The sequence below is a fragment of the Jaculus jaculus genome, chromosome X, assembly GCF_020740685.1.
Source record: "Jaculus jaculus isolate mJacJac1 chromosome X, mJacJac1.mat.Y.cur, whole genome shotgun sequence".
Lineage (NCBI taxonomy): Eukaryota > Metazoa > Chordata > Mammalia > Rodentia > Dipodidae > Jaculus > Jaculus jaculus.
This window is the reverse complement of record NC_059125.1, coordinates 152,383,769-152,407,055: the sequence shown is the minus strand read 5'-3', so window position 1 is coordinate 152,407,055 and position 23,287 is coordinate 152,383,769. Positions and strand designations below refer to the sequence as shown.

Sequence of the window (23,287 nt, the reverse complement as noted above, 5' to 3'; positions counted from 1 at the left end):
TGACTCAGGTCCCGAAGAGGGACCCAGGGGGCGTGGTCTGCAAAGTTGGGTTCCCCGCCCTCTCTGCCCGCGGAGGGTTGGAACCCGGCCCCACTCCCTTGGCCTCTCTTGGGCGGGTCTGGAACAAAGCTTCCTCTTTTGATCCGGGACCCAGACCGGCGCTGCAACTCGGTGGAGTGTCATGATCTGTTCAAGGTTGAGGCAGACGTGGAGACGAACTGGTCTGGGAAGGTATGAGAGTCCTGTGGGCGCAGGGAAAGGGCAAAGGTTGCTCCCTCCCCGGGGAAGGGGTTTAACAAGGGAAGAGAATCACATAGCCAGAACCAAGGCTGGTGTAGGAAGCCCGGGTTAGGCGTTGAGCTTTTTTCTGATTCTTGTTACCCCACAATGCTAGGGGACATCCTAGTCTCTGTGCAAACTTGTCTGGGCCAGCCTAGAGCGGAACAAATGTTTACATATATCCCAAAATAGGCATCGACGCAAGGAGACCCAAGTAGCATGAATGATACAGCAGGTGGCCAAAGACAAACAGGCATAAGGCCAGCCACAGGCAAGACTGTGTGACTGAGACACAGAAGGGAAGAAAAGGAAAGACAACGCAAGACAGGTAGAGCCCAGAGAGCCTGAAACTAAGCCGGAGGAAAACGTGAGAGTGTGATTGACAAAAGCAGGCAGACAGAAGCAGAAAGCCTCATGCCTTGGAATGGCACATGGACAGGGAGTAGGACAGTGAAGAGCTGAGCCCAAAAGACAGGTGGAGGCGAGCCTGAGACAAAAATAGACCGAGACAGGGATGGAGAGATGGCTTAGCGGTTAAGCGCTTGCCTGTGAAGCCTGAGGACCCCGGTTCGAGGCTCAGTTCCCCAGGTCCCACGTTAGCCAGATGCACAAGGGGGCCCACGCGTCTGGAGTTCGTTTGCAGAGGCTGGAGGCCCTGGTGCGCCCATTCGCACTTTCTCTATCTGCCTTTCTCTCTGTGTTTATCACCCTCAAATAAATAAATAAATAAATGAAGAACAAAAAAAATTAAAAAAAAATACATAGACCTGAGACAGATGCTCTAAGAGGGGCTCCGGCTAGCAAGATGAAAAGAAAGGCCTGCCCATTGGTGGCTGGGTCATACAATGCAACAGGGATGATGTGGCAACATCTGGGATCATTTTCACTGCTGGAACCTTTATGTCTCCTTTTTATTTTGAGGCAAGGTCACGCTCTAGCCCACGCTGACTTGGAAATCACTCTGAAGCCCATGCTGGCCTCAAACCCACAATGATCCTCCTGATGAAGCCTCCCCAGTGCTTTAGTTAAAGACAACATCTCAAGCCATGTGTGGTGGCTCACACTTGTAACCCCAGCACTAGGGAGTCCTAGGCAGGAACATCACTGAAAGTCTGAGGTCAGCTTAAGTGTTAGTTAGTGAATTCCAGGCTAGTCTTGGCTACACAGTGTGACACTGTCACAAAACAAAACAAAACAAAACAAAACAAAACAAAACAAAACAAAACAAAACAAAACAAAACAAAGCACCCAAAAGATAAAGAACACGTCACAAGTAGGAAGAGAGAATGATGAAGAGGTTCATGCAGTAGTTGCTAGTATGGAGAGAGAGAATCTTCCTGAATTGAGGGCTGCATCTATCCTAGCCAAGGCATCTAGCTAGATAGGAAATGCTGCAAAGCAGTTATTTAAAAGAATGTTGCCGGGCTTGATGGCCCATGCCTCTAATCCCAGTACCCAGGAGGCTGAGGTAAAGAGATCATTGTGAGTTCCAGCCAGCCTAAGACTACATAATGAATTCCAGGTCAGCCTTGGTTAGAGTGAGACCCTAGAAAATGTCATCAAGCCAGGTGTAGTGGTGCACACCTTTAGTCACAGCCCTTCAGAGGCTGAGGAAGGAGGATTGCCATGAGTTTGAGGCCAGCCTGAGCTATAGAATGAGTTCCAGGTCAGCTTGGGCTAGAGTGAGACCAAGCTTCAAAAAATAGGCTGGGGGCTGGAGAGATAGCTTAGTGGTTAAATGCTTGCCTGTGAAGCCTAAGGACCCTGGTTCGAGGCTAAATTCCCCATGTAAACCAGATGCACAAGGTGGCGCATGCATCTGGAGTTCGTTTGCATGCAGTGGCTGGAGGCTCTGGTGCGCCCATTCTCTTTCTATCCATCTCCTCTTTCTCTCTGTGTCTGTCTTTTGCTCTCAAATAAATTTAAAAGAACAACATGGGCTGGATGAGTCAAGCGTGGTGGTGTACGCCTTTGATCCCAGCACGCAGTAGGTAGAGGTAGGAGGATCGCTATGAGTTTGAAGCCACCCTGAGACAACATAGTGAATTACAGTTACAGGTCAGCCTGAGCTAGAGTGTGACTTTACCTCAGGAGGGGAAAAAAAAAAAAAAACAGGCTGGAGACATACTTAGTGGTTAAGATTTCAAAATTTAAAAAAGAAGGTTTCAAAAAATACAAAAAAATGAAAAGCTGGACATGGTGGCGCATGCCTTTGATCCCAGCACTCGGGAGGCAGAGGTAGGAGAATTGCCACAAGTTTGAGACCACCCTGAGACTACATAGTGAATTCCAGGTCACCCTGAGCTAGAGTGAGTCCTTACCTTGAACAACCAAAAAATAAAATATAATAATAATATTAAAAATGAAAGAAAAAAATTAGTCAGGACTCTTGTACACTGTTAGTGGGAATGTAAAATGCCACAGCAGCAATGGAAAACTGTATGGCATTCCTTAAAACATTAAAAATAGAAATACCAGGACGGAAGAGATGGCTTAGTGATTAAGGTGCTTGCCTGCAAAGCCAAAAGAGCTTGGTTCTATTTCCCAGGACCCACATAAGCCAGGTGCACAAGGTAGTGCAGATACCTGGAGTGCTCTCACGCACTCTCTCTCTCTCCCTTTCTCTCTCAAATAAATAAAATAACTAACATTAAAAAAATAGAACTACCAAAAAAAAAATAGAACTACCATATGATTCAGCATTTCTACTTCTGAGTCAAGAATAGGAAATCAAAATGGCTTGTATAGCATTTTTCAAAATGATGACGGGTGAGGGATTGTAGCTCAGTTGGTAGAGTACTGTACTTGTCCACCACACATGAAGCTGTGGGGTCCATCCCCAGTACTACATAAACCAGGTACAGTGTTGCATGCCTGTAATAGGAGCACTTGAGAGATGTCGATGGAGATCAGAAGCCAAGGCCATCATTGACTATATAGGGAGTTCAAAGCTAGCCCAAGCTGGAGACTATGTCTCAAAAAAAAAAATAAATAAAAAGTACAAGGTTGGGAATGGAGCTCTGCAATAAAGACTGCCTGCTCAGCATGTGCAAGACCTCATGTTCAATCTCCAGTACCACACATGAAAAAGTCAAGATAGCCAGCTGGTGAATGCTCATTGTTGGATAAGCAGGTAAACCAAGCATGTCTGCAAAATGGCCTTGATATCCATGACCTCGCAGTGCCTGACACTACTTACACAAGACCATTGTGATAGGAGGAAAAGGTGATGACTTCAAAATAAAAGACAGACTGATTGAAAGGGAGAAGGAGTATGATGGAGGATGGAGTTTCAAAGGGGAAACGGGGGGGGGGGGCAGGGAGAGGAGGGAATTACCATGGGATATTGTCTACAATCATGGAAGGTGTCAATAAAAAAAATAAATTAAAAAAATGTGTGTCTGTACACATGATTGAATATTATTCAGCCTCAAGAAGGAAGAGATTTTTTTTTATGCAGTGTATGTTTTAATGGAAAGAAACACAATAAGAAAAGCAATAGAGCTGGAGAGAGGTGTTAACCATTAAGGTGCTTGCCTGCAAAGTTTAAGGACCCAGGTTTGATTCCCAAGAACCCATGTAAGCCAGATATAGTATGTCTGGAGTTCTTTTGCAGTAGCATGCCAGTTCTCTCTCTCTCTCTCTCTCTCTCTCTCTCTCTCTCTCTCTCAAATAATTAATTAAATAAAATAGACACAAATATACAATATATGAATTCATACTATATATGTGACATGAGAAAGGCACATTGAGACACTGAAATAAGAGCAGACATGAAGGAAAAGGAAACTGGAATATATCTGATGAGTCAAGAATGAACCAAATAATTAATATAAAATAAAATTAAAATTAATATAAAAACAAAGCCAGGCATACTGGTGCACACCTTTAGCCCCAGAACTTAGGAGGCAGAGGCAGGAGAATTGCTGTGTTTTGAGGCCAGTCTGAGACTACGTAGTGAATTCCAGGACGGCCTGGGCTAAAGCAAGACCCTATGTTGAAAAGCAAAAAATAAAGAATGAAAAGGCTGGGCATGGTGGCACATGCCTTTAATCCCAGCACTCAGGAAGCAGTGGTAGGAGGATCACCGTGAGTTTGAGGCCACTCTGAGACTACATAGTGAGTTCTAGGTTAGCCTGGGCTAGAGTGAGACCCTACCTCAAAAAACCAAAATAAAAATAAAAAATAGAGAATGATCTATAAGGGCATGGTGTTCAGTAACAAGATAGTCATTGAAGGACATTGTGGTGCCATTCTACTTTTTAAAAATTATTTTAGCCAGATGTGGTGTCACATACCTTTAATCCCAGAATTTGGGAGGCCAAGGTAGGAGGATTCCTGTGAGTTCAAGGCCAGTCTGAGGCTACATAGTGAATTCAAAGTCAGCCTGGGCTAGAGTGAGACCCTACCTTGAGAAACAACAAAAGGGGCTGGAAAGATGGCTTAGCAGTTAAGGCACTTGCCTGCAAAGCCTAAGGTCCCAGATTCAATTTGATTCTCCAGGTCCCATGTAAGCCAGATGCACAGGGTGACACATGCATCTAGAGTTTATTTGCAGTGGCTAGAGGCCCTGACATGCCCATTCTCATTCTCTCTTTCTTTGTGTATCTAATAAATAAATAAAGATAAATAACTCAGAAAAAATTAAAAATATTTATTTGAGAGAGAAAGATAAACAGGCAGAGAAAGAGAGAGAATGGGCAGAGAGAGTGAGAATGGGCATGCCAGGGCCTCTAGTCACTGCAAACAAACTCCCAATGCATGTGCCACCTTGTGCATTTGGCTTTAAATGGATACTGGGAAATCAAACCCAGGTCCTTAGACTTTGCAAGTAAGCACCTTAACTACTGAGCCATCTCTCCAGCCCTGTATTTATTTATTTCTATTAACAACTTCCATGATTCTAAATAATATCCCATGGTAATGCCCTCCATCCCCCCCAACTTTCCCCTTTGAAACTCCATTCTCCATCATATCCCCTCCCACTCTCAATCAGTCAGTCTCTCTTTTACTCTGATGTCATGATCTTTTCCTCCTATTATGTTGGTCTTGTGTAGGTAGTGTCAGGCACTGTGAGGTCATGGATATCCAGGCCATTTTGTGTCTCAAGGGAGCATGTTGTAAGGAGTCCTACCCTTCCTTTGGCTCTTACATTCTTTCCACCACTTCTTTCAAAATGAACCCTGAGCCTTGGAAGGTGTGATAGAGATATTGCAGCGCTGAGTACTCCTGTCACTTCTTCACAGGACCGTGGTGCCTTCTGAGTCATCCCAAGGTCACTGTCATCTGAAAAGAGAAGGTTCTCTAACCAAAAGTGAGATTAGCATTAATATAAGGGTATGAATATTAAGAGAAGTGCTTACTGGGTAGTTTGATAAGCATAGTATATACATTTAGCCTGGAAGCAGCACACGTTACACCTCTAGGGCTCATGACTACCCCTGTTGTATGTTTGTAGGTTTTCAGTATCAAGGATATAGTTCCTCCCATGGAATGGGCCTCCAGTCAAATTAGAGGGCAATTGGTTTCCCCCATAACAGATGTACCACTATTGCACCCATTGGTTCATTTGGCCTGGCTGGTTAAATATAATGCTTGCTGCGTCCACTGTTGGGTAACTTCACTGGTGATTTCTGTCTATCCCATTGAATTGCATGCAGCATGGCCTTTTCCAGCTTTCTGTCAGCTGGTCTACATGGAGGAGATTTTCAGCTCAATTCCAGCAGTGTTTCTCAGTGACCTTGAAGCCCAAGTATGTGGAGTCTTCAGCAATATGGTCTTACCGAGTTATATTTTTTAAGTTTATTTTTATTTATTTACTTATTTGAGAGAGAGAGAGCATGAAAGGATGGGCACGTCAGGGTCTTCAGCCTCTGTAAACAAACTCCAGGCACATGTGCCACCTTGTGCATCTGGCTTTTGTGGGTCTTGGGGAAATGAACCTAAGTTCTTTGGCTTTGCAGGCAAGCGCCTTAATGTCTAAGCCATTTCTCCTGCTCAAGATATATATATATATTTGTTTTGTTGTTGTTAGAATAACTCAGCAAAATATAATTCCGGTTTATTGTTGGACATTGTTTCACACATACATCAAAGAGGCCAAAAAAATAAACTGCAACTTCATAGACAAAAGAAAAAAAAAAAGATATCTTTTAGCTGGTCGTGGTGGTGCACGTCTTTAATCCCGGCACTCGGGAGGCAGAGGTAGGAGAACTGCCATTATTTCGAGGTTATCCTGAGAATACAGAGTGAATTCCAGGTCAGCCTGGGCTAGAGCAAGATCCTACCTTGAAAAACAAGCAAACAAACAAAAAAAACCTTATCTTTGGCCTTTTTAATTTTTAACCAACTTATACAAACCAAAGATGCATATATATACATACATACATATATATATTCCCCCAGGGTAGGGTCTCACTCTTGTCCAGGTTGACCTGGAATTCACTATGTAGTCTTGGCATGGCCTCGAACTCACAGCAATCCTCCTACCTCTGCCTCCCAAGTGCTGGGACTAAAGGCATGTGCCACCACACTTGGCTTCAAAGAGTTACATATTTTTAAATATTTTATTTTTAATTTTTATTTGACAGAGAAAGATGGAGAAAGACTGAGAGAATGGGCACGCCAGGGCCTCCAGCCACTGCAAACGAACTCCAGATGCGTGTGTCCCCTTGTGCATCTGGCTAACGTGGGTCCTGGGGAATCGAACCTGGGTCCTTTGGCTTTGTAGGCAAACGCCTTAACCACTAAGCCATCCCTCCAGCCCCAGGAGTTATTTTTTTTTAATTTCTTTATTTGTAAGGGAGGGGGCAGTGGGCATGCCAGGGCCTCTAGCCATTGCAAACAAACTTCAGACCTATGCACCACTTTGTGCATCTAGCTTCACTTGGGTACTAGGAATGTGAAGAACCCGGGTCAGTATGCTTTGCAGGCAAGTGCCTTAACAGCGGAGCCATCTCTCCAGCTCGAGAGTTTTATATATATATACACATATACATATTTTTTTGTTTTTCCGAGGTAGGGTCTCACTCTAGCCCAGGCTGGCCTGGAATTCACTATGTAGTCTCAGGCTGGCCTCAAACTCACAGCGATCCTCCTACCTCTGCCTCCCGAGTGCTGGGATTAAAGGCGTGTGCCACCACGCCCAGCTAAGAGTTATATTTTTTATTGCTGTGTTTGCTTTTTTGTTTTGTTTTGATGTAGGGTCTTACTCTAGCCCAGACTGAGAGAGAGAGAGAGAATGAGGAGGTGTGCCAAGGACCCTAGCCACTGCAAATGAACTCTACATGCATGCACTCTCTTGTGTATCTGGCTTTACATGGGTACTTGGAAATTGAACTCGGGTCCTTAGGTTTTGCAAGCAAGCACCTTAACTGCTGAGCCGAGTCTCCAGTCCTATGTTTGCCTTTTGAAACTAGGTCTCACTATGTAGCCTAGGCTGGTCTGGGACTCCCTATATAGCTCAGCCTGTCCTCAAACTTGTGATCCTCCTACCTTCACCTTCTCAATCAATACTGTGATTACAAAAGTGTGCTATCATGTGCAGTCTTTTGTGGTTTTTTTTTTTTTTTTTTTTCCTTTTTGAGGCAAGGTCTTATAAGGCAGGCTAACCTGGAATCCACTCTGTATCCCATGCTGGGCTTAAAACAGCCGTCTTCCTACCTCAGTCTCCTTAGTGCTGGGATTACAGACATTCACAAACATGCCTGGAATTTATTTTTATTTTTGGGACTAAAGGCATGAACCACCCCGCCTGGCTAATTTCAATTTTCTTTATTTACACGCAGGTGTGAGTATGCTCACAAGCTAGCAATGCGTGCCACTACAAACAGAATGCTAGATGTTTGTACTACTTTTTGTGGTCCAGTTTTACATGTGTGACTGGAGAATTGAACCTATGTCAGAATGCTTTGCAAGCAAGCCCCTTTAACTGCTGAGCCATCACCCCAGCTGCAGTATTTTTAAAATTTAATTAGTCAATTAATTTTTTTTGCAGGTAGAGTCTCGCTATAGCCCAGGTTGATCTGGAATTCACTCAGTAATCCCAGACTGGTTTTGAATTCACAGTGATCTTCCTACCTCTGCTGGAATAAAAGGCATGCACCACCATGCCTGGCTTAACTATGGCAATTTTACTTTAAAAAAAAAATTGAAGTTTTTATTTTTTTATTTGAGAGTGACAGAGAGTGAATGAGGCAGAGAGAAAGAGCGACAGAATGGGCACACCAGGGCTTCCAGCCACTGCAAATGAACTCCAGACACATGCGCCCCCTAGTGCATCTGGCTCGTGGGTCCTGGGGAATCAAGCCTTGGACCGGGGTCCTTAGGCTTCACAGGCAAGCACTTAACCGCTAAGCCATCTCTCCAGCCCCCAATTTTACTTTTTAAGAGATAGATTTCCAGGAATGGGGTTGTAGCTCTGTGGTAGTATGCTTAGCAATACCCTGAGTTCAAGCCCCAGCAGAGACAGGCAGAAAATCAGACTGATTTACCAGACATGGTGGCATATTTGGGAAGAGTAAGCATGGGGATCACAAGTTTAAAAATATTTTATTTTTAGTTATTTATTTGAGAGAGAGAAAGAGGGAGGGAGGGAGGGAGGGAAAGAGAATATGGGCGCACCAGGGCCTCCAGCCACTGCAAACGGACTCCAGATGCATGCGACCCTTGTGCTTCTGGCTTACATGGGTCCTGGGGAATCGAGCCAGAGTCCTATGGCTTTGAAGGCAAGTGCCTTAACCACTAAGCCATCTCTCCAGCCTAGGTTTACAAGTATAAAGCCAGCTTGAGTTACATGAGACCCTCTCAAAAACAAAAACTAGAAATGGGAGCTAGGGAGATTGCTCAATGATTAAAGATATTTGCTTTCAAAGCCTGCTGACCCGGGTTTGATTCCCCAATGCCTATGTAAAGCCAGATGCACAGTGACACATGTGTCTGGAGTTTTCTTTCAGTGGCAAGAAGCCCTAGCACACCTGTCTTTTATCTCTCTCTCAAATATTTATTTTATTTTATTTATTAGAGTCAGAGAGAGAGAATGGGCGAACCAGGGCCTCCAGCCACTGCAAATGAACTCCAGATGTTTGCACCCCTTGTGCAGCTGGCTAACATGGGTCCTGGGGAATTGAACCTGGGTCCTTTGGCTTTTTAGGCAAACGCGTTAACTGCTAAATCATCTCTCCATCCCTCAAAAAAAATTTTTTTGTTGTTGTTTTTGTTTTTTTAAGTAGGGTCTCACTGTAGCACAGGCTGACCTGGAATTCAAAATGTAGTCTCAGGGTGGCCTTAAATTCACCACAATTTTCCTACCTCTGCCTCCCAAGTGCTAGGTTTAAAGGCGTATGCCACCACGCCAAGCTTTTTTTTTTTTATGGTTTTTCAAGGTAGGGTTTTGCTCCAGCCCTGGCTGACCTGGAATTCATTATGTAGTCTCAAGAGGGCTCCAACTCAAGACAATCCTCCTACCTTTGCCTCCCAAGTACTGGGATTAAAGGCATGGACTACCATGCCCAGCTTAGATATATTTTAATTTATTTATTTGCAAGGACAGAGAGAGAGAATGGGTGCATCAGGGCCTCTTGCCACTGCAGACAAACTACAGATGCATACACTACTGTGTATCTGTCTTTATGTAGGTATTGGGGAGTTGACCCCAGGTTGTTAGGCTTTACAGTCAAGTGCCTTTAACCACTGATCCATCTCTCCAGCCCTCAAATCAACAGTTTTAAAAAATATGGTTGTTTATTTATAAACAGAGAGAGAGAGAAAAAAATGGGTGTACCAGGGCCTCTTGATGTCTCAAATTCTAGATAAATATTCCACTTTGTACCTCTAGCTTTATGTGGGTACTGGGGAAATGAACCTAAACTGGCTCAGAACAGCAGGCTTTACAAGCCATTTCCTTTAGCCAATGAGCCATTGCTCCCAGGCCCAAATAAATGAATTGTTTAAAAAGGTAGAAATGTAGTTCTGTTGGTAGGGTTCTTGTGTAGTATGTGTGAAGCCACAAGTTCAATCTATTGCACCACATAAGCTGGATGCGGTGGTACAACCTGTGATCCCAGCACTAGAGGCAGGAGGATCAAAAGTTCAAGGTCAGGGATAGGAATATGGCTCAGTGGTTAAAGTGCTTTGCTTTCAAAGCCTGCCAACCTGGGTTCAATTCCTCAGCACCCCATAAAGCCAGGTGCAAAATTGCATATGTGTCTGTGATCCCAGGCCTCCAACAATAGGGGACAGACCCAGGAGACTCCTAAGCTCAAGAGCCAAATATTTTTTTTTCAATTTTTTTTTAATTAACAACTTCCATGGTTGTAAACAATATCCCATAGTAATGACCTCCCCCCCCAATTTCCTCTTTGAAACTGCATTCTTCATCTTATTCCCTCTCCCTCTCAATCAGTCTTTCTTTTATTTTGATGTCATGATCTTTTCCTCCTATTATGATGGTCTTGTGTAGGTAGTGTCAGGCACTGTGAAGTAATGGATATCCAGGCCATTTTGTGTCTGGGGGGAATACGTTGTAAGGAGTCCTACTCTTCCTTTGGCTCTTACATTCTGTACACCACCTCTTCCACAATGGACCCTGAGCCTTGGAAGTTATGATAGAGATATTGCAGTGCTGACCACTCCTCTGTCACTTCTTCCCAGCACCATGATGCCTTCTGAGTCATCCCAAGGTCACTGCCATCTGAAAAGAGAAGATTCTCTACCAAAAGTGAAAGTAGCATTAATATAAGGGTATGAACATTAAGAGAAGTGCTTACTGGGCAGTTTGATAAGCATAGGATATACATTTAGCCAGACAGCAGCAGACATTACACTCCTAGGGCTCATGGCTACCCCTGTTTTAAGTTTTCAGTATCAGGGTTGTATTCCCTCCCATGGAGTAGGCCTCCAGTCCAATTAGAGGGCAGTTGGTTTCCACCATGACAGACATGCTACTATTGCACCCGTTGGCTCATTTGGCCTGGCTGGCAAAATATAAGGCTTGCTGTGTCCAGTGCTGAGTAGCTTCACTGGTGATTTCTCTCTCTCCCATTGAACTGAATGCAGTGTGGCTTCTTCCAGCTTTCTGTCAGCTGATATACATGGAGGAGGTTATCAGCTCAGTTCTAGCAGGATTTCTCAGTGACCTTGCAGCCCAAGTATGTGGAGTCGTCAGCAATAGGGACTTACCATCTATTCCTGGTGGGAAACCAAGGGCCTCGGCAATGGCTTTTGATGTTTTGGGGGCACCAGGGATCTCCCTGGGCAAAACTCACTGGAAGGTATCCCATCCCTGTCATTGAAAATTTTCTAGCAACAATCTATGAAGAGCCAAATTCTTTTGCTGCAACAGCAAGAGACCCTGTCTCAAAGAAGGTGGAACAGACACTGTGGTTGTCCTCTGGCCTTCATATGCATCAGCATGCCTGTATACACACTAAATAAATACAAGAAATTCAAGGTCATACTTAGCTATATAGTAAGTTTGAGGCCACCTTGGGCTATGTGAGGACCCATCTCTAAAAGCAAACAAACAGGGAACTGGAGAGATGGCTCAGCAACTAATGCGCTTGCCTGCAAAGCCTAACAATCTGGGATCGATTTTCTAGTACCCACCTAAAGTCATATGCACAAAATGACACATGCATCTGGAGTTCATTTACTGCAGCTAAAAGCCTTGGCATGCCTATCCTCTCTGCTCTCTTTGTATCTCTATCTCCCCTTGCAAATAAATAAATAAAAATATAGGGCTACAGGAATGGCTTCACAATTAAGGCACTTGTCTGTGAAGCCTAAGGACCTAGGTTCAATTCTGCAGTACTCATGTAAGCCAGATGCACAAAGTGGTGCATGCTTCTGGAGTTCATTTGTGGTGGCTAGAGACCCTGGTGCACCCATTCTCACTGTCTCTGTCTATCTCTCTCTTTCTGCTTGCAAACATATATATTGCCAGACATGGAGGCCCACACCTCTAATCCCAGCACTAAATAGGCTGAGGTAGAAAGATTGCTGTGAGTTCGAGGCCAGCCTAGGACTAGATAGTAAATTCCAGATCAGCCTAGGCTAGAGTGAGACCCTACCTTGAGAAACACAAACAAAAATAAATAAATAAATAAACAATTGTAAACAAACAGGGCTGGAGCAATGGCTTAGTGGTTAAGCTATCTGCCTGCAAAGCCAAAGGACCCAGGTTCAATAATTCTCCAGTGCCCACGTAAGCCAGATGCACAAGGTGGTGCATGCATCTGGAGTTTGTTTGCAGTGGCTGGAGGCCTTGGCATGCCCATTCTCTCTCTCTCCCCTCGGTCTCTCTCAAAAATAAGTAAATAGCCAGGCGTGGCGGTGCACGCCTCAAAAAAAAAAAAAATATTTTGCTGTTGTTGTTTGTTTGTTTGTTTTGGGGTTTTAAAAGGTAGGGTCTCGCTCTGGCCCAGGCTGACCTGGAATTCACTATGTAGTCTCAGGGTGGCCTCAAACTCACAGCGACCCTCCTACCTCAGCCTCCTGAGTACTGGGATTAAAGGCATGCACCACCACGCCCGGCTTTAAATAAAGTATTTTTTAAAGTAAACAAGCAAACCCAGGACCTTGCTGGGTGTGGCATCTCGTATTTGTAATCACAGCACTTGGGAGGCTAAGGAGGATTGCCACAAGTTTGAGAGTAGCCTGGGCAACAGAGCCAGATTCTGTCTCCAAACAACAAAATAAGAGAGAAACAGAGAGACTCTGTTGCTTTGGTTGACCCTGAACTCCTGTGCTCAAGTAATCCTTCTGTGTCATTCTTGGCAAGGAAGATATATACATGTTTTTCATTTTTGGTTTTTTGAGGTAGGGTCTCACTCTGGGCCAGGCTGATCTGGAATTCGTTGTGTAGTCTTAGGATGACTTCAACTTCACGGCAATCCTCCTACCTCTGCCTCCAAAGTGCTAGGATTAAAGGTGTGTGCCATCATGCCTGGCATGGAAGTTATATTCAATGGGTACATAATTTCAGTGTGGGAAGATGTAAAAGCCCTGGAGATGGATGGTTGTAATAGTGTCAGAGGACTGTGGGTTGTGCTTAATGCCTTAAAAGGTTGAGGTGGGGGGCGCTGTAGTGATGGATCAGTAATTAAAGGCACTTGCTTGCAAAGCCTGATGGCCTGGGTTTGATTTCTCCATACCCACGTAAAGTCAGATACACAAAGTGACACATGACTGGAGTTTGTTTCAGTAGGATGCCCTGATACACCCATGTTTACTCCTTTTGCCTCAATTTTTTTTACAGTCTTTCTGAAGTAGGGCCTCACTGTAGCCCAGGCTGACCTCAAACTCACAGTGATATTTCTACCTCTGACTCCCAAGTGCTGGGATTGTAAGGGTGTGTCACCATGCCCAGCTCTCAAATATATATATATATATATATATATATATATATATATATATATATATATATATATATTTTTTTTTTCTTTTCAATTTACTTTTATTAACAACTTCCATGTTTATAAAAAATATCCCATGGTAATAGCCTCCCTCCCCCCACTTCCCACTTTGAAACTCCATTATCCATCATATCCCCTCTCCCTTTCAATCAGTCTCTTTTATTTTGATGTCATGATCTTTTCCTCCTGGATGGTCTTGTGTAGGTAGTGTAAGGCACTGTGAGGTCATGGATATCCAGGCCATTTTGTGTCTCAGGGGAGCATGTTGTAAGGAGTCCTACCCTTCCTTTAGCTCTTACATTCTTTACACCACCTCTTCTGCAATAGACCCTGAGCCTTGGAAGGTGTGATAGAGATATTGCAGTACTGAACACTCCTGTCACTTCTTTCCAGCACCATGATGCCTTCTGAGTCACCCCAAGGTCACTGCCATCTGAAAAGAGAAGATTCTCTACCAAAAATGAGATTAGCATTAATATAAGGGTATTAAGAGAAGTGCTTAGTGGGCAATTTGATAAGCATAGTATATTCATTTAGCCAGACAGCAGCAGCAGTTACATCCCTAGGGCTCATGACTACCCTGTTTTAAGTTTTCAGTATCAGGTATGTATTCCCTCCCATGGAGTGGGCCTCCAGTCCAATTAGAGGGCAGTTGGTTTCCACCATGACAGACATGCCACTATTGCACCTGTTGTCAAATATATTTTTTAAATATCTAATTTTATTTATTTATTTGCAAGCAGAGAGAGAGATAGAAGAGAGAGACAGAAAGAGAGAGGATGGGCACACAAGGGCCTCTGGCCACTGCAAATGAACTCATGTGCCCCTCATGCGTCTGGTTTATGTGGGTCCTGGGAAATCAAACCTGGGTCCTTTGGCTTTGCAGGCAAATGCCTTAACCACTAAGCCATTTCTCCAGCCTTCAAATATTTTTTAAAGGTTGTGATGATAAGTTTAATGCTGCATATATCTCATTAGGCCATCAAACCCCTTGTGCTGGCATTGACGTGTCCCAGGGAGAGAGACAGGAATCCTGCAGGGCAGCAGCAGACCTAATACCAACTAAGCATCTAAGAGGCCAGCTTGGGAAGCTGGGATTCCTCTGGAGTGGCCCTGCCACCACCCACAGCCATGCGCAGCCTCGAGGCTCTCCTGCTCCTCCTCCTGGCTGGGGGGACTGAGGCCTTTCGCATCTGTGCCTTCAATGCTCAGCGGTTGACACTGGCCAAAGTGGCCAAGGAGCAAGTGATGGACACCTTAGTTCAGGTAAGGTCATTGCTACAAGAATCTATTCTTAAATATCTTGACCCAAAGTCCCCACCCCCTGCCTGACTAGCTAGAGGCATGCACCAGAAAGAAGGGGCCATGTGGAGATTCGGGTGCACAGATGTAGAGAATGTTCTTATCATTTAACTATCCGTCTCTGCCTCTGTGAAACGAGTGAGGTATAGTGGGATGACACTTGATGTTTTCCTGGCTTCTTCCTACTCCCACTTATCTATGGGCCATAGCCAGTGAACCATGACCCCCTTGGTCACTCCCGTGCCAGACCCCTGGTACCCCACCCTCTCCCATAGTACCAGCTCTAAGTAGGGCTGGCGTCTCTCATTCCCTGCAGATCTTGGTCCGCTGTGATATCATGGTACTTCAGGAGGTGGTGGATTCCTCTCCCAGTACCATCACCCTTCTGCTTCGAGAACTCAAACGGTGAGAAGGGCCTTGAGCATTTAATCCAGGATCCACCCAGAGCCTCAAGAGACCTGACTGTTTTCCTCTTTTCCTGACAGAATTGACAGTTCCAGGAGCTACAGTTTCCTAAACAGCTCCCTGTTGGGGCGCAGCACATACAAGGAAATGTATGTGTACATCTTTCGGTGAGCACAGGGCTTGATTCATGTTGTCATATAAAACAGTTCTAGCAGAGCATAGTGGTCTGAAGACCCAGCTACTGGGGAGGCTAAGGTAGGAGGACTGCTTTAGCCTGTGAGTTCAACACCAGCCTGGGCAACCCAGAATTTATCTCAAATCCCAAAACTTCTGAGGAGCTGGTGGCATAGTTCAGGGTCAGAGTGCCTCCTTATCATGTGTGGGTCCCTAGATTCCATTCTCCAATATGAAAAGAAAAAGTGAGCTCCAGAAATTCTAGAAAAAAAGGCTGTGCCCACATGTAACAGGTATAACTAGGAAACAAGGCCAATCCCTGAGTGTCAGCTCTGCTGTTGGTCCGTATAAACCTCTGTCTACCAACCCTTGGTCCTCCCAGGTCGGACAAGACACAGGTCCTGAATTCATACCAGTTCAACGACACCGATGACCTCTTTGCCCGGGAGCCATTTGTGGTCCAGTTCACTTTGCCCAGCAAAAGTAGGAGGGGAAGAAAGGTGGGCCTGGTGTGTGGGAGCCGGAGGGGGCGTGTGGTTGGCTGCCCTGGGGGCTGCTTCTGTGGGAGATGCTGGGGTAGCAGGGCTGGGAGTGCGTGGCAGTCCCAGCTCCCTGGGCTTTGCAGTCCTTCCTAGCTTGGTGCTGGTCCCACTCCACACCACGCCCAAGGATGTGGAGAAGGAGCTGAATGCCCTCTATAATGTGTTCCTGGACGTCTCCCAACGCTGGCAGAGTGAGGTAGGTCTGGACTGTTTTTTAATTTTTTTAAAATTTTTATTTATTTATTTATTTGAGAGCAACAGACAAAGAGAAAGAGAATGGGCACACCAGGGCCTCCAGCCACTGCAAACGAACTCCAGATGTGTGTGCCCACTTGTGCATCTGGCTAACATGGGTCCTGGGGAATTGAGCCTCGAACCAGGGTCCTTAGGCTTCACAGGCAAGCGCTTAACCACTAAGACCCTTCTCCAGCCTGATCTGGACTGTTAGCACAAGAGGGGAAGGGATGGACTGGACAGCCCAGTGGCCAGATCCAATCATTTCCCATCTTTAGGATGTGATCCTACTTGGAGACTTCAATGCTGACTGTGCTTCACTGACCAAAAAGCGCCTGAACAGCCTGCTACTGCGCACTGAGGCAGGCTTCCATTGGGTGATTCCCGACGGGGAGGACACCACTGTGCGGGCGAGCACCCATTGCACCTATGACCGTATTGTGGTGCATGGGCAGAGCTGTCAGAGCCTGCTGAAGGCTGCAGCTGCCTTTGACTTCCCCAGCCACTTCAAGCTCACTGAGGAAGAGGTACAGAGAACTAGGGCTGACACAAGGTTGGAGAGAAGCAGTGGGGAAGGGAAGCACCCGGGACCAACTGCATTCTACTACCCCCCTAGGCTCTCAGCATCAGCGACCACTATCCTGTGGAGGTGGAGCTGAACCTGGCAGCTCCAAGTATCAAGTCTCTCAGCCTGACCACTCTGCTGCTGCTGTCACTCCTGTCCCCTCAGCTGGGCCAGGTCATCTGATTGCTCAACTCTAAGCCTGCTGGTCACTGCCTTAGACTCAAACCCTCTTGCTAAGGTGTAACCTTGTCTTGTTTGGTAACCCAGAGAAGACATGGCTATAACTGAGTGGTTGGGTTCTTGCTTAGCATGTCAAGGCCCTGGGTTTGATCCCCATCACCAGGGGGAAGAGGCTAAACTCATGTCCCTCTACCTCAGGTTATGTCAGGAGACAAAGCAATGGCAAAGGGAAAACTGACAAGCAGGCCATCCTGAAACTACAAAGTGAATCCCAGGTCAACCTGGGCTAGAGTGAGACCCTACCTCCAAAAACCACAAAAAAATAAAAACTGACAGTGAAAAGCTAAATTGAATCTTAATCTTTAAAAAAAAAAAAAACTGAGATCATGTTCTCATCCCTTTATCCTTCCCACCCTCCCCTGAGGAACAGATCTTTAACCATTGAGGGGTCATGAATGCACCAGTCTGTTTATGTGGGGAGAACAGAGTTAAGGAAACTGAAAACTGGCAATAAAGTACCCAATAGCAGATAATGAACCTCTATGATCCTTATTTTATATAGTTGTGACTAGAGAAACATGGCTATCTATTGTTTGTGGTTCCTTTTTACCTGTAAATCACCTGCTTAGCTCCAAAACCCTTTTAATTAAATCAGACACAGGTGGATAGTATTGTGAGATTTATTGAGTGAACATGATTGATAAGGTTGAGCACTGGAAGCTCATGAGTGCAGAGCTCGCCACTTGTCCAGGGGACCACGATTGGGGATGTACTTGACCCCACAGCCATCAGGGATGAGCCGCTTCTCAGCTACCATATCTTCAAATTCATCTGCATTGAACTTGGTGAAGCCCCACTTCTTTGAGATGTGTATCTAGACAGAAAGAAACATGTGATGTAAGCTGAGCATGTAATTCCAGCACTCTGGAGGCTGAGGTAGGAGGATCACTGAGTCCTAGGCCAGCTCGGGCAAGATCAAGACCCTACCAGGAAAAGACCAAAAAGAACAAAAAAAAAAAAAAAAAAAAAAGGAAAAAGTGGGGTGTCAATTACCTTCTGGCGGCCAGGAAACTTGAACTTGGCTCTGCGCAGGGCCTCAATCACATGCTCTTTGTTCTGCAGCTTGGTGCGAATGGACATGATGACCTGGCCAATATGAACCCTGGCCACTGTGCCCTGAGGCTTCCCAAAAGCACCCCGCATACCTGTCTGGAGCCTAGATTGGAAATAGCATGAGATCAGAACTAGGATTTTCCACTAGAAAACTGTCCCCAAGGTCCGTTAGGACAACCTGTATAATCAACAGTTTACATACACTACATGAAGGAGGCTGCTGTTTACAGCCATTGCACACTGGGCCACCACGAGGAAAGGAACCTGGTCAGCTAGCTACTTGGATGCAGAATGGGGCTAGGGATATGGGTTAGTTGTTAGGTGCTTGCCTGCAAAGCCCAAAACGCCAGGTTCCATTCCCCAGGGCCTACATAAAGCCAGATGCATATGGTGGCACATGTGTCTGTTTGCAGTGGCTAGAGATCTGGCATGCCCATTCCCTCTCGAATACATAAATATTTAAAAATATATTTTCTAAGAAAATCACTGGGTTAGGCTACTGGCCCCTTGTATAGCTCCCTAAGTACAAGTTCTTCCCTCTGCTTGTAACCCTAATCCTGCACTTTAAGGAGAAAGGTGCATTACCTGTCAGCCCCAGCACAGGACAACATCTTGTTGATGCGGATGACATGGAAAGGGTGGAGTCGCACGCGAATATGAAAGCCATCTTTGCCGCAACTTTTTACCATGTATTTGTTGGCACAAATACGGGCAGCTTCCAGGGCTGTATTGGGGAGAAAGTAAGCAGAACGAGACGACATTGGGCAGAGGCATCACAGCCCCCCAACAAGCAATGATCATTTGTTATAAAGGGGAAATATGCAAAAACTACCAAACCTTCAGAGGAGAGCTGCTCATATTCATCTGACACCATGTGGCCACAAAGTGGGAATTCATCCACTTTTGCCTTCTTCCGCCCCAGGTCAAAGATGCGGATCTTGGCATCTGGGGGAAAAATGTTTTAATTTTTTTTGAGGTGGGGTCTTCCTCTAGTCCATGCTGACCTCAAATTCACGACCAGATTGCTACTTCTGCTGGGGTGAAAGGCGTGTCCCACCACGCCCAACCATACCCTGTCACTTTGAAAACTCTTCCATTACTTACCAGGGACACCTCGGCAGAAGCGAGACTTTGGGTACGGCTTGTTCTTACAATACCGGTAGCTGCAAGGGAAAGAAAACTAAATGCAACAAAATCTCTGAATGTGGTCCCAAAAGACAGTAGGATCGAGACGCGCCCAACTCTGAACTAATTATTAAGCCATCATCCCATCCCCACAACTAGGACGGTATACATCAAACCGCGCAAGACTTTAGAGCACGTGATAAGCAAAGGCGCCGCAGCCACGTTTAAAGAGCAGGGCGCCCTCTGTAGGGCGCACAAGCCTGTGCTGTCCGAGTTCGCCTGAATTGCCCTTGGTGTCCGGTACAAGGCCCAGAAAAAATATGAATCGTAACAAAGGCACCAAGAGAGTATTGAGACGCTTTAACTCGGTTTGAAGGCAGAGGGTTGGATGCTGCTAAACGTTACTTCTAGTCTGATACTAGAGCCTCACGTGCACTCCTGGGGCAATCCACCACCCTGTAAGGACCCAGGAAGCGCTTCAGAGTAACATGAACTTCAACACCTCAAACTCTCAGTTTCCGGGTAAAGGAGCTCAGAATGAGGGAGCTTCCAAACAAATTATCTTGGGGGGAAAGCAATTGTGCCTCCGACTTCCTAGTTAGGAAAACTGGCATAGACTCAGCACTCACCACCGGGCGGGGCGGCGGCCCATGACGACGCTAAGACCTTCGGTGGCTGTAACAAAATATGTTAAAGTCAGAGGAAAACATGGAGAGGAATAAAAGCCTGAGAGAAAAAAAAGGAGAAAAAAAAAAACCCACCGAAGACGGGGGAGACCACACACACTTACCGCGCGGGAGGAAAAGAGGCGCTCCCACGCCTGCACACGTCTTATATAGGCGGCCTATCTTCAAGCGCAGGAACCATAGAGTCCCAGCCAAGGGCTGGAGGGACGCTCTAGCAAATTCGTGGATCATCGATGGAAGGCTCACTGCGCATGTGTGAGGAGCAGGCATAACGCATGCGTAGAGCGAGGTGACTGGACAGTGGAACCATGGGCAATGTGCTGGCGAATGAGGTTTCGACACATAGGCCAGATAACAAAGCTTCCGTATGGCCATGTTGGGCAGAAAACCCTTAGGTGCTTTAGTGTAAATATAACTGTTATATTCCAAGAGTTGAAAGGAGAGTTCTCCTGACTGAGGCTGGGAGGCCAGCAAACTGGTTCCTAGCCTTCAGGAGTTCCGGGTCCGGGGACCGGGACTTTCTTCAGGATTCAGGACACAGCGGGAGAGCGCCATGGCGGCGACTCAACACGCGTTTCTTTGTCACCAGGGAGGTTGGGGAGGTAACCCCCCCCCTCCCAGCCCCGATCTTAAGCTCACAAAGGCCTTGTTAGCTAGCTTTGCGTCAAATTTCCGTACCCTGAGGAATCAGGCGTGGGAGACTTTCACAGAGGCTGACAAGCCTCGGCACCAAATCGCAGCCCTCCACTCCGTGGGATCCATCCCGCCCAACAGCATCAGAACGAGACAAGTTGGCTACCCAGGGAGCTTGAGAAGGGGAGGGAGCGGCGACATCACCACATCCGGAAACGCCCTTTAAGGACCTCCCATGCTCTCTTGTGCCACCTTCGGTGAACTTCATATTCCCAGAACCACAACAAGTGGTAGCGGACACCTCCTTCCCTCCCCGTGGTGTTCAGAGAGTGTCGTGTCCCCCAGTGTGTCAGGAAAGACTGTCGGCCACTCACTAACCCTAACCGTCCCACATCCCAGGTACCCAACGAAGAGAAGTGGGCAAAGGCGGCTGGTGACCAGGTCACGGCGGGGGGGACGAGGGACGGAGGGAGGGTAGGTGGCTCCCGGCCGAGTGCACTCCCGAGGTCTGGGAGAGGAAGGGAGGTCAGGTGTCGTCCCTTAGAACTGACAGGGGTGGCTCTCCCGGCGGGGAACCCTGTTCCCTCTGGAGGGAGCAAGTGGCGGGGAGCGCTGCGCGGGCATTCCCAATCCTGGCCGCCCCATCACCTGAAGGGGGCGGGACGAGGCCGGCCCCGCGGACGAAGCGAGGAAGCGCGGGTGGCTTTTCTGCAAGGGCCGAGGCCGGGAGCACCCCCTCCCTGTGGTTCCCCGGGTACATGCGGGGAACAACGCCCGCCCGCCTGCCCGAGGAGCTGGTTGTGGCCTGCGCGGGATCCCCGGGGCTTCTGCTTGCTGCTTCCATGGCATCTGGCTGTGGGGAAGGCAGCACAGTGGGTGCCCCATCACAGCTGCCTAGGGCACTGGGAGCGGTTTGGGGTCAGGCAGAGGATTTTAGTTTGCACGTCATTACAATTGCTAGGCTTCTCCTAATGTCGTCTGGCTTCCTTTCCTTCAGGCCCAGGATGGACTTCCCAGTGCTGTTTCCCAAGTGCTGTGTGACATACAGGTGACCCCAAGATTAGCACGTTACGCCCAACTGACACTTATCACCTCCCACGCTGATTTTTCTTTTTCTTTCTTTCCTTTTTTGTTTTGTTTCTCAACGTAGAGTCTCACTCTAGTCCAGGCTGACCTGAAATTCACTATGCTGGCATTAAAGGCGTGCGCCACCACACGGGACCTACGTTTCTTTTTTTATTTTTGGTTTTTCCAGGTGGAGTCTCGCTGTAGCCCAGGCTGACCTAGCATTCATTATGTAGACTCAGGCTGGCCTTGAACTCACAGCGATCCTCCTACCTCGCCTCCCGAATGTTGGCATTACAGGTGGGCACCACCATGCCTGGCTATTTATTTATTTATTATGTTTATTGAGGCAGGATCTCATTCTAGCTCACACTGTCCTGGAACTCACTCGTTAGCCCCAGGTTGGTATGTAACTAACTCACTGTGATCCTCCTAACCCAGCCTCTCCAGTGCTGGGATTAAAGGCATGTGCCACCCTGCCCAGTATTTCTCCACATTTCTGAAGGATCCTGGAAGGGCTTTGGAGGTTGGGGGGGAGGAGCAAAGAAATGGACATGGGACAGGAGAAGTGTTCCAAGATCCAGCCAAAGTCGTGTTGTGTTGTTTTGTTTTGTTTTAGAGACAAGATCTTCTTACATAGTTCGGGCTGGCCATGAAACTGCAGCAATCCTCCTGCTTCTGCCTCCACTAGCTGCATTTATAGATGCATGTCGCCCTGCCTGGCTCTTTTTGTGTTGTTGTTTCTTTGTGGTTTTGGGACAGGTTCTCTGTGTGTAGTGCAGGCTGGTCCCAAACTCGAGATCCTTCTGTCTCAGCCTTCTCTCAGCCTCGGCACTGCTGGGGATGACAGGTCTGGTAACCATGCCCAGAAGCCACATTCTCCCAGGATTCTCAGCTCCTAAGAGACATTCCCTGATAGCTGCTGTTGGTTTTGTTGGCCTCACAGGGAACTGTGCATGAGAGGACGACACACAAAGACAGGCGGTTCCCTCTGGCTGCTGTGAGGCAAAAGTCTTCTTCAAAGAGACCCACCTTTGAGCGGAGGCCCGCATGTGCCACTCGAGGTCTGGAGCATCCTGTCTTAGGCAAGTGTCCTTCCTTGGAGTAAACATGCTAGGTCCTTGGGGCCCAGACTGGGTGGAGCCTGTGTTGGCAAGGGCACAGCTTGACTTTCTCTTTCTTGAGGGACTGTAAGTCAAAACACAGGAAAGCCCAACGAGGGAGCAGGACCGGCCCCAGAGAACGTGTGTGGACACAAGAATGTGGTGTGTGCTCTGTGGCCTTTCACGGGAGGCTTGCTTGCGCAGGCCCTGGTGGGGGAGGCCTGGGGCAGGGAGGCCTTTCTTTCTTATGGTGGGTGCGCACAGTTCTGCATCCCCTCAGTAGCGTTGCTCCCCAAGCCTGGGAGGCTGGACGTGCAGCCCAGCCAGGCCCTTGGGCTGCCCGGTATCAGATGAAGGTGAGCCTCCTGCAGACAGCCCAAGACTCCCCTGTGCAGGGAAGGCCCCAGCAGTGCAGAGATGCATGGCCCATGCATGGTGCAAGCACAAGAGCTCCCTTTCCCCAGTGACT

The 23,287-nt window shown here is 46.9% G+C and overlaps 2 protein-coding genes, 1 long non-coding RNA gene and 1 other non-coding gene across 5 annotated transcripts; 2 read left to right on the top strand and 2 right to left on the bottom strand.

Moving 5' to 3' along the window:
• Positions 1–96: 96 nt before the first annotated feature.
• Positions 97–17,338, top strand: Dnase1l1 (deoxyribonuclease 1 like 1). The gene is made up of 8 exons (XM_045140681.1): positions 97–231; positions 14,670–14,957; positions 15,310–15,398; positions 15,479–15,565; positions 15,955–16,055; positions 16,198–16,310; positions 16,627–16,875; positions 16,965–17,338. The coding sequence occupies exons 2-8, from the start codon at positions 14,823–14,825 to the stop codon at positions 17,094–17,096; spliced, it is 906 nt and encodes a 301-aa protein (XP_044996616.1). The 5' UTR covers positions 97–231; positions 14,670–14,822; the 3' UTR covers positions 17,097–17,338.
• A 421-nt stretch (positions 17,339–17,759) lies between these two features.
• Rpl10 (ribosomal protein L10) lies at positions 17,760–20,073 on the bottom strand. Of its 2 annotated transcripts, XM_045140682.1 has the most exons (6): positions 19,961–20,066; positions 19,311–19,369; positions 19,044–19,151; positions 18,792–18,930; positions 18,147–18,309; positions 17,760–17,967 (listed from the first exon to the last, which is right to left on the bottom strand). In XM_045140682.1, the coding sequence occupies exons 1-6, from the start codon at positions 19,981–19,983 to the stop codon at positions 17,815–17,817; spliced, it is 645 nt and encodes a 214-aa protein (XP_044996617.1). In that variant the 5' UTR covers positions 19,984–20,066; the 3' UTR covers positions 17,760–17,814. The 2 variants fall into 2 exon arrangements, with proteins under 2 accessions (XP_044996617.1, XP_012807577.1); XM_012952123.2 differs by lacking the exon at positions 17,760–17,967 and having other exon boundaries at positions 18,190–18,298; positions 19,961–20,073.
• On the bottom strand, positions 18,357–18,496 carry LOC123456937. Its single transcript, XR_006634797.1, has one exon. It is a non-coding gene; the product is annotated as a small nucleolar RNA SNORA70 (small nucleolar RNA).
• Positions 20,074–20,345: 272 nt separating the features above from the next.
• Positions 20,346–22,794, top strand: LOC123456506. Its single transcript, XR_006634578.1, has 3 exons — positions 20,346–21,049; positions 21,648–21,698; positions 22,662–22,794. It is a non-coding gene; the product is annotated as an uncharacterized LOC123456506 (long non-coding RNA).
• Positions 22,795–23,287: the final 493 nt, after the last annotated feature.

Bases quoted from the DNA above. Each gene is read 5' to 3' on its own strand.
- Rpl10 (XM_045140682.1), bottom strand. From the start codon at position 19,983: ATGGGCCGCCGCCCCGCCCGGTG. The intron at 19,370-19,960 runs GTGAGTGCTGAG...TTTCCCTTGCAG, and splicing joins GGCCGCCGCCCCGCCCGGTG to CTACCGGTATTGTAAGAACA. The intron at 18,310-18,791 runs GTAATGCACCTT...TTTCCAATCTAG, and splicing joins TCCTGTGCTGGGGCTGACAG to GCTCCAGACAGGTATGCGGG.
- Dnase1l1 (XM_045140681.1), top strand. From the start codon at position 14,823: ATGCGCAGCCTCGAGGCTCTCCTGCTCCTCCTCCTGGCTGGGGGGACT. The intron at 16,056-16,197 runs GTAGGAGGGGAA...TGGGCTTTGCAG, and splicing joins GTTCACTTTGCCCAGCAAAA to TCCTTCCTAGCTTGGTGCTG. The intron at 16,311-16,626 runs GTAGGTCTGGAC...TCCCATCTTTAG, and splicing joins CCCAACGCTGGCAGAGTGAG to GATGTGATCCTACTTGGAGA.